Genomic DNA, 13,033 nt, shown 5'->3' on the forward strand with positions numbered 1-13,033 from the left:
GTATGAAACCAAACCATAAAAAAATCTATGAAAATATGCCAAATGCAGTCAGGTGCAGTGGCTCACGCCTCTAATCCCAACACTATGGGAGGCTAAGGTGGGCAGATCACTTGAGATCAGGAGTTCAGGACCAGACTGGCCAACATGGTGAAACCCCGTCTCTACTAAAAAATACAAATATTAGCTGGGCGTGGTGGCATATGTCCATAATCCCAGCTACTTGTGAGGCTAAGGTAGGAGAATCGCTTGTACCCGGGAGGCAGAGGTTGCAGTGAGCTGAGATCACGCCGCTGCACTCCAGCCTGGGTGACAGAGTGAGACTCCATCTCAAAAAAAAAAAGAAAAAGAAAAAAATAAAATGGCAAATGCAAGAACTTCCAAGTACATAAATTCTAAAATTAGGCAACATAGACATTCATTTGGCCATCCGCTTTTGGTATCAATAAAAAGTCATCCGGCCAGGTGCGGTGGCTCAAGCCTGTAATCCCAGCACTTTGGGAGGCCGAGACGGGCGGATCACGAGGTCAGGAGATCGAGACCATCCTGGCTAACATGGTGAAACGCCGTCTCTACTAAAAAATACAAAAAACTAGCTGGGCAAGGTGGCAGGCGCCTGTAGTCCCGGCTACTCAGGAAGCTGAGGCAGGAGAATGGCGTAAACCCGGGAGGCGGAGCTTGCAGTGAGCTGAGATCCAGCCACTGCACTCCAGCCTGGGCGACAGAGCAAGACTCCGTCTCCAAAAAAAAAAAAAAAAAAGTCATCCTTTTTGTTTTTTTTCTTAAATGTTTCTCGTAAAAGCTAGACACCTGCTTTCTTGCCACTCCGCAAGAAACATTCTTGTTTACAGGGTTTACAGAACATTCAACTCACAGATCATAGTGCTGGTTCCACTTTGGGTCCAATGTGTTTTTCACAGTGTCGGTTGAGTGGCACTGCCCAGACCCATCCACGACAATCTTTGCAAAAGGGTCGGGGAGCCCTAGAGGAGAGAGGAGACGCACACCTAGATGAGACCTCAGATTCATCCATGTGACACAGAACACAATTCAGGCTAAAGGGAGCTTCAGGATCATCTCATTCGGTAAAGATTACCATTGTACATTTTGTTCTCTAATTTCAGGATAATTTCAATCAGCAAAATAAGTTATGTCTATTGAGCTTTCTAAGAGAGAACCTAGTATGCCTCCATACTCAAGATTTTTAAAGGGAAGAAAAGAAAGTGACTAAAAAAATACAGGCTTACATTCAAATTTTTATTAAAGTGGGGCTAATTAAGTGGAGGGAAAAGTATCTGAAAGTAATTGTATTTAGACTTTCTAAAAATTAATAGTGCCCCGAAATGTGTTTACTGATCTTTGCCTATCTTATCTATGGAAGCAAGTATTCACCAGGCCTTAATTTGTTAAGTCCCTAAATGCTAGGGAATGAATCAGACAGGTTTATTACATCAGACAGACGGCAAAGTGGACAGTTGTCAGAGATAGAGATGGACACGAGCCACCATGCTGGAGCTTCCTGGCTACCTGGAGAAAGCCTTTGAGCCTAAGTTTCTTCATCTTGAAAGCATGAATACTACTACTCAAGAACTGAAAGATGTCCTGTGAGGATCAGAAAGTGTGTGAAGAATTTAATGCTGCAGGCACTGACCAGATACTAGGTGACTTTCTTAAGGAGTGATTCCTTCCTTTAGAAAAGGAGTCTCTATATTTGCAATTCCTTTAATTACAGGATGCTGTAAATGTGATTTAATTTAAAAAATCTGATTAACAATTTTATGCAAATCCAGCTGTTTTACAGAAAAGTATTTCATTTTTGTTAGAGCTGAGAATACATCATCCAGCAGAAAGCAATATTCTAATAGGCAGAGAGGCAGAAAAACTTGGGTGTGACCAGAACAGGAAATGAAAGACAGGTTTTGGGTTATGATTTATAAGTTCTGTGTCTTTCAGCTAAGGAACCCCCATGTTGTAGTCAACTGGGAAATAAAGTTTGGAAAACCATGGATTTCTATTAAGTAAAGGTCAAACTTTAAAGAGAATACACGCAATCTTTTTTTAAAGTTTAAAATTTCAGAAATACATGCATAATATTGTAAGGGGAAAAAAATAAGTGTTTACTTACTGAAGAAGTCTTTCTTTGCAAGGTTCTTGGCACATAACACTAAAAACAAAGAAAAATTACTCAGGTTAGCATTAAAGACAAGATTTCCATAATAGCTAATCTATATTTACACCAGAACAAAAAGACTCTAAAAATTAGCTTTGCCAAAGATTTGACTTTCAAATCTGGTATCACATGAAACAAAAAATGGACAACCATCTAAAAAGTGTTTTCTCCTCAAACTGAAGATCAACTGTAAAAAATATAAAATGCTTTAGTTTAAACTAAAAATCTTAAACACATTCAGATGGGTTTATCAATATACTTTTTGGTTTTTTTTAAAGAGACAGGGTCTTGCTCTGTTGCCCAGGCTGGAGTGCAGTGGCATGATCATAGCTCACTGCAGCCTGGGATCAAGCAATCCTCTTGCCTCAGCCCTCCCAGTAGCTAGGATTATAGGCACTCGCCCCCACCCCTGGCTAAATTTTCTTATTTTTGTAGAGATAGGGTCTTACTATGTTGCCCAGGCTAGTCCTGAACTCCTGGCCTCAAGTGATCCTCCCACCTTGGTCTCCCAGAGTGCTGGGTTTATAGGCTTGAGCCACTGCACCCAGCCTACCAATATTCTCTTACACTGCATACGATCACATAAAAACCAATTCAAATAAAGACCTGAAGTATTTATCCTTATAGGTGCTGCTAATGACAGAAGAAGCTATGCATTTTTTGTATTCTGATAAATAAAACAATTTTGTAAATGTAAACTTTGATATGTTGGAAAATAGTAAGCAAGGGGAAGGTGGTAAATAAACGAATATGGGGCCATCATCAGGATGATGTGAACAAAATACGATAAAATGCATGTTAAGAACTTAACACAGGCTGGGCGTGGTAGCTCATGCCTGCAATCCCAGCACTTTGGAAGGCTGAGGTGGGCAGATCACCTGAGGTCAGGAGTACAAGACCAGCCTGGCCAACATGGAGAAACCCTGTCTCTACTAAAATACAAAAATTAGCTGGGCATGGTGGTGCATGTCTGTAATCCCAGCTACTCCAGAGGCTGAGGCAGGAGAATCACTTGAACCCGGGAGGCAGAGGCGGCAGTGAGCGAGACTGTCTCCAAAACAAAGAACTAAGCACAGTATCGATGTATAGAAAGAATGCAATTAAGGCTCCTATTATTTTATTAATGAGTAATGAGGTAGTATCAACTACTGTTAAGACAGTTTGTCACCAGACCTGCTTGCTACACAATGAAAGTGACTGTGTCAGGGAGACACTGAGGTGCTTTTGTCTTGTGCTTCACAAATTGTCCTCAATTTTAAGCATATTATGTTTTATTAAGAACTTATATTTTACAAAAATGTGTTCACACAATAGATATTGTTCTGTCAAGTTTCACTTAGTTTTATAAAAACTAAGTGAATGTCATAAGTGATAAGCTATATATAGCTTTATCAAGATAAATCAATATATAATCTATATATCTATATTATATAATATAGATATATATCTATATATAATATCTATCCATATATAATATGTATATAATCTATATATCTATATATAGAGATATGTAAAAGAGACAGGGTCTCACTCCATCACCCCAGGCTGGGGTGCAGTGGCACAGTCATAGCTCACTGTAGCCTCAAACCCCTGGGCTCTAGGGATCCTCCAGCCTCAGCCTCTCAAGTTGCTGGGACTACAGGCACACACCACCACACCCAGCTAACTTCTTTTTTTTAAAAAGACAGTCTCTCACTACGTTGCCCAGGCTTGGTCCCAAGCTCCTGGCCTCAAGCAATCCTCCCACCTTCGCCTCCCAAAGTGCTAGGATTACAGGCCTAGGCCACTATGCCCAGCCAAGATATAAGTTATATAGCACACAATTCACCCATTTAAAGTGTGTAATAAAGTGGCTTTTAGTATACTCATGGGTTGGACAACTATCATTACAAGCAATTTTAGAACATTTTTATCACCCCCAAAAGAAACACCATACTCATAGTTTAAACTAACAATCAGAAACACATTCAGAAGGGTTTATCAATATAGTTTTTTTTTTAAAGACAGGGTCTTGCTCTGTTGCCCAGGCTGGAGTGCAGTGGCATGATCATAGCTCACTGCACCCTCAAACTCCTGGGTTCAAGCAGTCCTCTCGCCTCAGCCTCCCCAGTAGCTAGGATTACAAGCACACACCACCCAGTACGCTTTGGGAGGCCGAGGCAGGTGGATTACTTGACACCACGAAGTGGTGTTAGATTCTGTTAAATGCTTTTTCTACATGTGTTGAGATACTGGTTTGGAGTCTGGCCTTTGTCTACTGATACAGTGTGTGACATTAATTGATTTTAAGTTGTTAAACCAACCCTGCATTGTGAGATAAACTCAACCTGGTCATGGTACACAATTCGTTTAATATGTTGCTATATTCAGTTTGCTAGTATTTTGTTGAGGAATTTCACTTCTATATTCATAAGGGATATTGGTTTATATTTTCCTTTCCTTCCTAGGCTATCTAGTTTTGGTATCAGAGTGATACCGGCCTCATAAAATGAGCTGGGAAATATTCCCTTCTCCTCCTCATCTTTTTGTGTTGTTTTGTTTTGGAAGAATTTGTGAAGAATTGGTGTTAATTCTTCTTTAATGTTGGGTAGAGTTCATCAGTGATGGCCCCTAGGCCCGGGCTTGTCATTTTCTTTACGGGAAGTGTTTTAAATTACGAATCCAATCTCTTTACTTTTTACAAATCTAGTCAGATTTTTCCATTTCTTCTTCAATCAGCCCTGGTAGTTTGTGAATTTCCAGAAGTTTGTTGATCTCGTCACTTTTTATAAGTCTATTCAGATTTTTCCATTTCTTCTTCAGCCTTCGTAGTTTGTGTCTTTGTAGATGTTTGTTGATTTCACCCATGTTATCAAGTTGTTGGCATACACTTGTTCATAGTATTCCTTGATAATCAGTATTCCTTGATATTGTTTCTGTATAGTCAATAGTAACATTTCTTCTTCGGAGTAATGTAATCTTTCTATCCTTCCTTTCCACCTCAGTCTTTTTCGTGGATAGATCACTATTAATTCCACCTCCTGCTGATGTTTCATTTCTTGTTACTCTCATTACAAAAGTAATACATACTTGAAAATATGGAAATGTGTAAAATAGAAAATCCACAGCCCCAAAACCTCATCATTACTGTTTGTCCAGCATTTGTCTGGCTAGTCTCATGTGCTTATTTTTCCCACTGACATTTAGAATCATTCTGAGCAAGTTTTTAAACAATGACTTCATAAGTGAATGAGGAAATTTTTTACCTATTTACAATATTGAGTATTCTCATTCTTGAATGTAGCATATTTATCCCTTTATTAAGTTTTTTGATGCCCTTAAGTGAGTTGGGTTGTTTTTTTCTTTTTTTGAGACAGAGTCTCTGTCGCCCAGGCTGGAGTGCAGTGATGCGATCACAGCTCACTGCAGCCTCCAGCTTCCCAGGCTCCGTGAGCCTCCCACCTCAGCCTCCCAAGGAGCTGGGACCGCAGATAAACACCAGCACACTTGGATAATTTTTTTGTAGAGACGGGGTTTCAGTATGCTGCCCAGGCTGGTCTGAAATTCCTGGGTTCAAGCAATCCACCAGCCTCGGTCTCCCAAAATGCTGGGGTTACAGATGTGAGCCACCGCATCCAGCTGAGATTTTAAAGTATTTCATAAAAGTCTTGCACGTTTCTATTTGGGTGCATTCTTTGGGTATTTTTTGTTACTATTGTGAATGGAATCATTCCTTTTGTTGCATTTTCTCATTGTTATTTGGATATAGACGAGCTATTAGTTTTCTCATATTAATTTGAAATCACCCATCTATTTGGGCTGTCTTCACATGGGCCTATAATGTTCTGTTTGCTTCAGCTTTCCTTTTCTTTTCCAAAGCTTGGAATATCTCAACAGCTCTCATATAAAACTCACAAGTATCCAAAACTGAAGTTCTTCTCAATCTAACTGGAAACCTGGTCCTCTCCCAGGATCCATCAGTTCAGAGACCTTAGCAGCCCCCATCAAAGGAACAAGCGAGGCCGGGAGCGGTGGCTCACACTTGTAATCCCAGCACTTTGGGAGGCCGATGCGGGCGGATCACAAGGTCAAAAGATCGAGACCATCCTGGCCAACACGGTGAAACCCCGGGCTCTACTAAAAAGACAAAAACTAGCTGGGCGTGGAGGTGCGTGCACGTAGTCCCAGCTACTCGGGAGGTTTAGGCAGGAGAATCACTTGAACCCGGGAGGCAGAGGTTGCAGTGAGCTGAGATCACGCCACTGCACTCGAGCCTGGTGATAGCGAGATTCCGTCTCAAAAAAAAAAGAGGCACAAGCAAGAAGACTACATGTTCTCCCTCTTTCCTCTCAATCTCAAATATGTTGCCTTCTTAGCATCTCTACCCTTGTCCAAGCTCCCAAACACAAGCTATGATGAAGTGACCGTTTCAAGACTTAAATCTCATGTCTATCTTCCTTTTAAAATTCTCCAGTGGCTTCCCCTTGCAAAACTCTAGCCTTGTGAGCCTCCGATCCCTCCCCACCTCCCTGTGCAGTCTCAAATATTAGCCACCAATTCTGGGCCCTGGTTTTCAGAGGTGCTGGTGCTAGACTGCTTCTGAATAGAGTAATCCTGGTCACATGTCTCACAAATATTAATCTTTGCTCATACAGTGTTTGAGTTCAAGGCTCATTCCAGTGTAATGTGGTTACATCATAAAGTGGGGAAAGGTCTCAGCAGTGTTAGCACAAAGAAAATTTTGCTTTGGCCAGACACAATGGCTCATGCCTGCAATCCCAGCACTTTGGGAGACTGAGGCAGGTGGGATTGCTTGAGTTCAGGAGTTCGAGACCAGCCTGGGCAACATGGCAAGATCCCATCTCTATAAAAAATGCAAAAATTAGCCAGGCAAGGTGGTAGGCGACTGTAGTCCCAGCTACTTGGAAGGCAGAGATGGGAGGCTCACCTGAGCCTGGGGAGGCAGAGACTGCAGTGAGCCATGACCACATCACTGCACTCCAGCCTGGGTGACAGAGTGAGACTCTGTCTCAAAAAGAAAAAAAAAAAAAAAAGGAAAGGAGAAATTTGCTTCAGTTCTCCATAAGGATCATTTAGGGTCATTCTTAATGTGGTTAAGTTAATGGTATATTATTTCTCCTACTAAAATAGCTTTGTGATCAGGGCATGGAATTTGGTCTACTCTAGAGATATACGAATAAAAGGTAATTCATTAGACAGCATAAAATCTCATTCTATGTAGTTTTTTTTTTTTTTTTTTTTTTTTTTTTTGAGACAGAGTCTCGCTGTGTCACCCAGGCTGGAGTGCGGTGGCGCGATCTCGGCTCACTGCAACCTCCACCTCCTGGGTTCAAGCGATTCTCCTGCCTCAGCTTCCTGAGTAGCTGGGACTACAGGCACATACCACCACACATGACTAATTTTTTTATTTTTAGTAGAGATGGGGTTTCACCATATTGGTCAGGCTGGTCTCAAACTTTTGACCTCATGATCCACCCGCCTCGGCCTCCCAAAGTGCTAGGATTACAGGCATGAGTCACCACGCCCGGCCTTAGATCTATTATGTTTTTTTTTTAAATACATTTATGTACCAATACGAGTGAGGTTCTGGGGATACAGCAATTAACAAAAGCCACATTTCCAGAAAACTGCACTTATTTTTCAGTGTGGACCAATGCATGGCTTCTTCAGTTCCAGCCAGATCATGCCTCTTACATCCCATAATTTCCTAATCACATCCCATAGTTTTCCTAATGTTGGGGATATGGTGAAAGCAAATTATGTAATGTTCACGAAGCATTTGAAGACATGGAAAGGAAGTGTTTTGCTAACATGATGTACATTCAATTAGTAAAACGAGCTTCTTTTACCTGGCAAAAGACAGGGTTACAAAAATACTACTTGAGGCCGGGCACGGTGGCTCATGCCTGTAATCCCAGCACTTTGGGACGCTGAGGCGGGTGGATCACATGAGGCCAGGAGTTCCAGACCAGCCTGGCCAGCATAGTGAAACCTGGTCTCTACTAAAAATACAAAAAAATTAGCCGGGCGTGGTGGTGGGTGCCTGTAATCCCGGCTAGTCGGGAGACTGAGGCAGGAAAATTGCTTGAATCTGGGAGGGAGAGGTTGCAGTAAGCCAAGATCATGCCACTGCACTCCAGCCTGGGTGACAGAGCGAGACTGTCCCTCCCACCAACAAAATACTACTTGTGGATTCACCCACTCCAACAATGAACTACAGCAAAAATGTAGTACTTTATTCAATCTTGAGAAAGTTTCTAAGTTGTGTCAATACTTCTACTATTTCTCTAGCCTGTGGCTAGAAACTTTCACTGCAATGTTTTTATTCCTGTCTTCTTCTTCTATTTCTGTGTCTCCAAGTCCTATCACTGTCTTCTTCTGAATGTCTCTTGAATTTGTCTGTTCCGTATTTTTAAACCCACTCTCTTCTTCTTGGCCTCCCCTACACACAACTGTGCCCTCCCTGATGGAAGCCTCCCTGGTCCACCAGACATTTAGCCACTGTATCAATCTTTTTTGTATCTGTAGAGGCAAGATCTCACTTCGCCCAGTCTAGAGTGCAGGGGCACAATCATGGCTGACTGCAGCCTCAAACTCCTGGGCTCAAGTGATCCTCTCACCTCGGCCTCCTGAGTAGCTGGGACTATAGGCATGCACCACTATGCTCAGCTAATTTTCCTATTTAAAAAAAAATTCTGTAGAAACAAGGTCTCACTATGTTGCCCAGGCTGCTCTCAAACACCTGGCCTCCAGTGATCCTCCTGCCTCGGCCTCCCGAAGTGCTGCGATTACAGGCCTGAGCCACCATGCCCGGCCCGGATCAATCTTTTGAATGCCATTTTCATGTTCTTAGGCAAAAACATCAACAACAACAACAAAAATGACTCTGTATTATATTTTAGTGTGAATCTGAGTTTCTCCCTGGGTGTGACAGTCTCCCATTCCCTACAACACATTTATTTCCTTCCCACTATTCCTCAAGGCATAGCTTGGATTAGCCCCTTTTACCCACCCCAACTACCTCCAAGAGTCTCTTCTTGCTTCTTAGCCCATCAGACAATCCCTCTGTCTTTGCTGGGCCCTAGATTCAGGGTCCAGGCCAGGCATTTTGTCAGGGAAGCCTCACTCAAGCCAGTGTTCCCCAAACGTCAGTCTGTGATGACATTTTCACTAGTGCCAACACCAAAACAATAAGGACAATGTAAGCGGGGTTTTCATAAAACGAAACTAATTTTAAGTGGCTGTTCTTTGTTCTGATGTTATGTCTTTCCTGCTTTTTTCATGTGAAAATGTCCTTTCTTTAATGAAAGAGGTAATAAAAAATGGTGACAGAGCAGTGACTTGGCCAAATAAAAATTGGACAATGTTACACTGATCCCCACGTGTACGTAACTGTTTTGACCACTCTGGGAATTACAACTCTAACCATCAATGATCAGCTCCCTGTTTTTAATCCTGTTTACTTTAAGAATCATATAGTTTCCTATTCAATTACTTCCCATACAGCTGGCTTTGTTCCCCAGCTAAGTTAGGCCCCTCTGAGGGAGGAACCATCCATCCATTCACTCATTCATTTTCTGGGCCAGGGTCTCGCTCTGTCACCCAGGCTAGAATGCAGTGGCACAAACACAGCTCACTGCAGTCTCGAACTCCTGGGCTCCAGTGATGCTCCCACCGGAGCCTCCTGAGTACCTGGGACTACAGGGTGTGCACCACCACACCTGACTAGTTTTTTAATTTCTTGTAGGGACAAGGTCTCACTACGTTGCCCAGGCTAGTCTCAAACTGAACTTAAGCGATCCTCCTGCCTCAGCCTCCCAAAGTGCTGTGCCACTTTCAAGGCCACTACCAGAGCCACTGATCTGTCAATTCTGATACAAATTTAGGATATCTTCAAATTTGCATTGAAGGAAAAAAAAATCACATTTCAGTTATATCAACAGATGCCAATGCCAAAAATGTTAAGCCCATACAGGAGAACTGAACTCCACTCCATTATCTGCGACCGAAACAAACACTTATTTCCAATCTTGCTCAGTAAGTTCATGCATACACAAGACACACACACGTTTCCACTATTCAGACACCATTAACTGATCAAATGATTTCTTCCTGCAGGGCAAACGGTCTAAGTTAACAAAACACACTTCAGCACCCACCAGCCATGCCTACTGGCTTTGGAGGTGGGAACAGATCTCTGGTAAAGTGACAATCCTGAGGTAAGTTTTCAAAACACCTGTTTGCTTAAGCTACGGATGTTACAGTTCATCTTCTACAATTGCACTAAATTAAAAATAAATGACAAAATCAGGTGAACTCTTTGCCATCAGAAGTGTGACAGAATTCAGATCACACCCCCAAACCTGGCAGGGTGAGGCAGAGCTGTTGTGGCAGAAACTGTCTCTCCTGAGGCACAACCGAGCCCCAAGCATGAAGTGGGGATGTGCCACCTGCTGCCTGTCCCCATGGGTTCCCTGCCAGCACAAACACTCATACTATCTGTATGGTCCTTTCCTGTCCAGAAAGCTCTTCTATATACACTATTCTCTTCCTATTCTCATAGAATGAGGTTCGTGGACACAGAGCCAGATGGATTTGTTTCCCAATTCATGGGTGAAGGCATCTCCGCTCCACCCCCATCCCACTCTACATTAATGTGGCATCGTCATAGTTGTTCGCAGAGCCTGAAATGAAACCCTTTCTTTATTTGCATTCTTCTTAATGCCTAGCTCCACTGAAGCAAGGATTGTGCCTTTTACTATTAACCACCAGAGGCTGAAACAGTGTCTGGCACACACAGTTGACTTTCAACATACTTGCTAAATGGTATTAGGCAATGACTTTTTGTTGTTGTTTGTTTGTTTTGTTTTTTAACTGTGTCATTAACCCACTAGAATATAAGCACCAAGAAGGCAGGGGCTGCCTTCTCAACTATTACATTCCCAGCACAGAAGCACAGGGCCTGGCGGAAATTAGCGCTGGATCAATGTCTGTTGAAATCAATGGATAACTGCCTGCTTGAAGGAATGTATGAAAACAACTCTTCTGCAAGCACCACAGTGTGATGTGTCTGACTCTCCGATGCCATGTTCCACAAGGAGTCGACAGCCTGGAAGCTTTGCACACTACTGCCTAGCAGATCTGGTCCTTCAGAAATAAAATATATATATATATTCTGCAGGTTCAAAGCAGAAGTATTATTATAATGAGGGAGAAATAAAGTAATAAAGTACATGTCAGAAAACAAGTACTAAAGTCCAGAGGGCATTTGGAACTTTTTTTTTTTGAGACGGAGTCTCACTCTGCTGCCCAGGCTGGAGTGCTCACTGCAACCTCCACCTTCCAGGTTCAAGCGGTCCTCCTGCCTTAGCCCCCTCTAGTAGTTGGGATTACAGGCACGCGCCACCATGCCTGGCTAATTTTTGTATTTTTAGTAGAGACGGGGTTTTGCCATGTTGGCCAGGCTGGTCTCGAACTCCTGACCTCAGATGATCCGCCCACCTCGGCCTCCCAAAGTGCTGGGATTACAGGCGTGAGCCACTACGCCCGGCCAAAAACAGGACACGGAACTTTTTATTTGAACAAAGCTCTCATGAAAGAACCATCATTTTTACATCTTAAGGGATGATCTTCAAAGATCTGTTACACAATCACATTCCAAGAAAACCGATAACTGGGGATCACTCTCTATTTTTTATTTTTAACATTAAAATGTTATTTTTCCCAACACCCTCACAGAATCTGCAGCCCCTGAAGTAGGGGCTCTTCCTGGATGGAGAAAGAAGACAGGTTCCACACAGGAAGCAATTGCCAAAGCTACTGTTTTCTTTTGTTTGGTTTCTTCTGAAGTATTATAGGCTAACACCTTTGCTTTGAAAGATAAGAAAAGTGTCTCATTAAAGTCTATCTATATAGGACAACGTCTATCTCCAGATAATGTTTCTATCTTAAATAAACCCAATGGAATATTTTACAGCAGCAAAAGGGCAAGGCCAGACTTGGCGGCTCATGCCTGTAATCCCAGCACTTTGGGAGGCTGAGGCAGGAAGATTCCTTGCACCCAGGAGTTTGAGACCACCCCTGGGCAACATAACAAGACACTGTATCTTAAAAAAAAAAAAAAATTAAAAATTAGCCAGGTTCAGTGGTATGCACCTGTGCTCCCAGCTCCTCAGGAGGCTGAGGCAGGACAACTGCTTGAACCCAAGAGTTCAAGGCTGCAGTAAGCTATGACTGCACCACTGCACTCCAGCCTGGGCAACAGAGTGAGATGCCGTCTCTTTAAAAGAATAAATAAATAAGAAGAAGAAGAAAGGGGGAAAAAAAAGTAATCATAAGTAACAGCAAGATAAGGCAATGTCAGCATTTTCTGTCTCTGTGTTCTACCAAATGAGGCAGTATTATTATTTTACAGAGGTAAGATCTTGCTATGTTGCCCAGGCTGGTCTCAAACTCTTGGTCTCAGCAATCCTTCCACCTCAGCCTCCCGGAGTGCTGGAATTACAGGTGTGAGCCAACATGTCCAACCAAGGCAGTATTAATTTGACACATAGAAAGGTCAAAAGAAAATCCGAAGGCCGCCAGGCGTGGTGGCTCACAAGCACTTTGGGAGGCTGAGGCAGGTGGATTGCTTGAGGTCAGGAGTGTGAGACCAGCCTGACCAACATAGTGAAACCCCATCTCTACTAAAAATACAAAATTAGCCAGGCGTGGTGGTGCGTGCCTGTAATCCCAGCTATTTGGGAGGATGAGGCAGAAGAATCACTTGAACCCGGGAGACAACGACTGCAGTGAGCTAAGATTGTGCCACTGGACTCCAGCCTGGAGACAGAGCAAAATTCCGTCTCAAAAAAAAAAAAAAAAAAA

The 13,033-nt window shown here is 42.7% G+C and overlaps 1 protein-coding gene across 3 annotated transcripts in view; it reads right to left on the minus strand.

Annotated features, from left to right (window-relative positions):
- Positions 1-13,033, minus strand: part of SMURF1 (SMAD specific E3 ubiquitin protein ligase 1) — a 125,744-nt gene that overhangs the window by 33,291 nt on the left and 79,420 nt on the right. For all 3 annotated transcript variants that reach the window (XM_026447615.1, XM_026447614.1, XM_026447616.1), the window contains exons 2-3: positions 2,123-2,161; positions 872-980 (exon numbers count right to left, since the gene is read on the minus strand). In XM_026447615.1, the coding sequence (XP_026303400.1) occupies positions 872-980; positions 2,123-2,161 (148 nt within the window). The remainder of the gene's footprint in view (positions 1-871; positions 981-2,122; positions 2,162-13,033) is intronic.

The sequence above is a fragment of the Piliocolobus tephrosceles genome, chromosome 8 (genome assembly GCF_002776525.5).
Source record: "Piliocolobus tephrosceles isolate RC106 chromosome 8, ASM277652v3, whole genome shotgun sequence".
Classification (NCBI taxonomy): Eukaryota; Metazoa; Chordata; class Mammalia; order Primates; family Cercopithecidae; genus Piliocolobus; species Piliocolobus tephrosceles.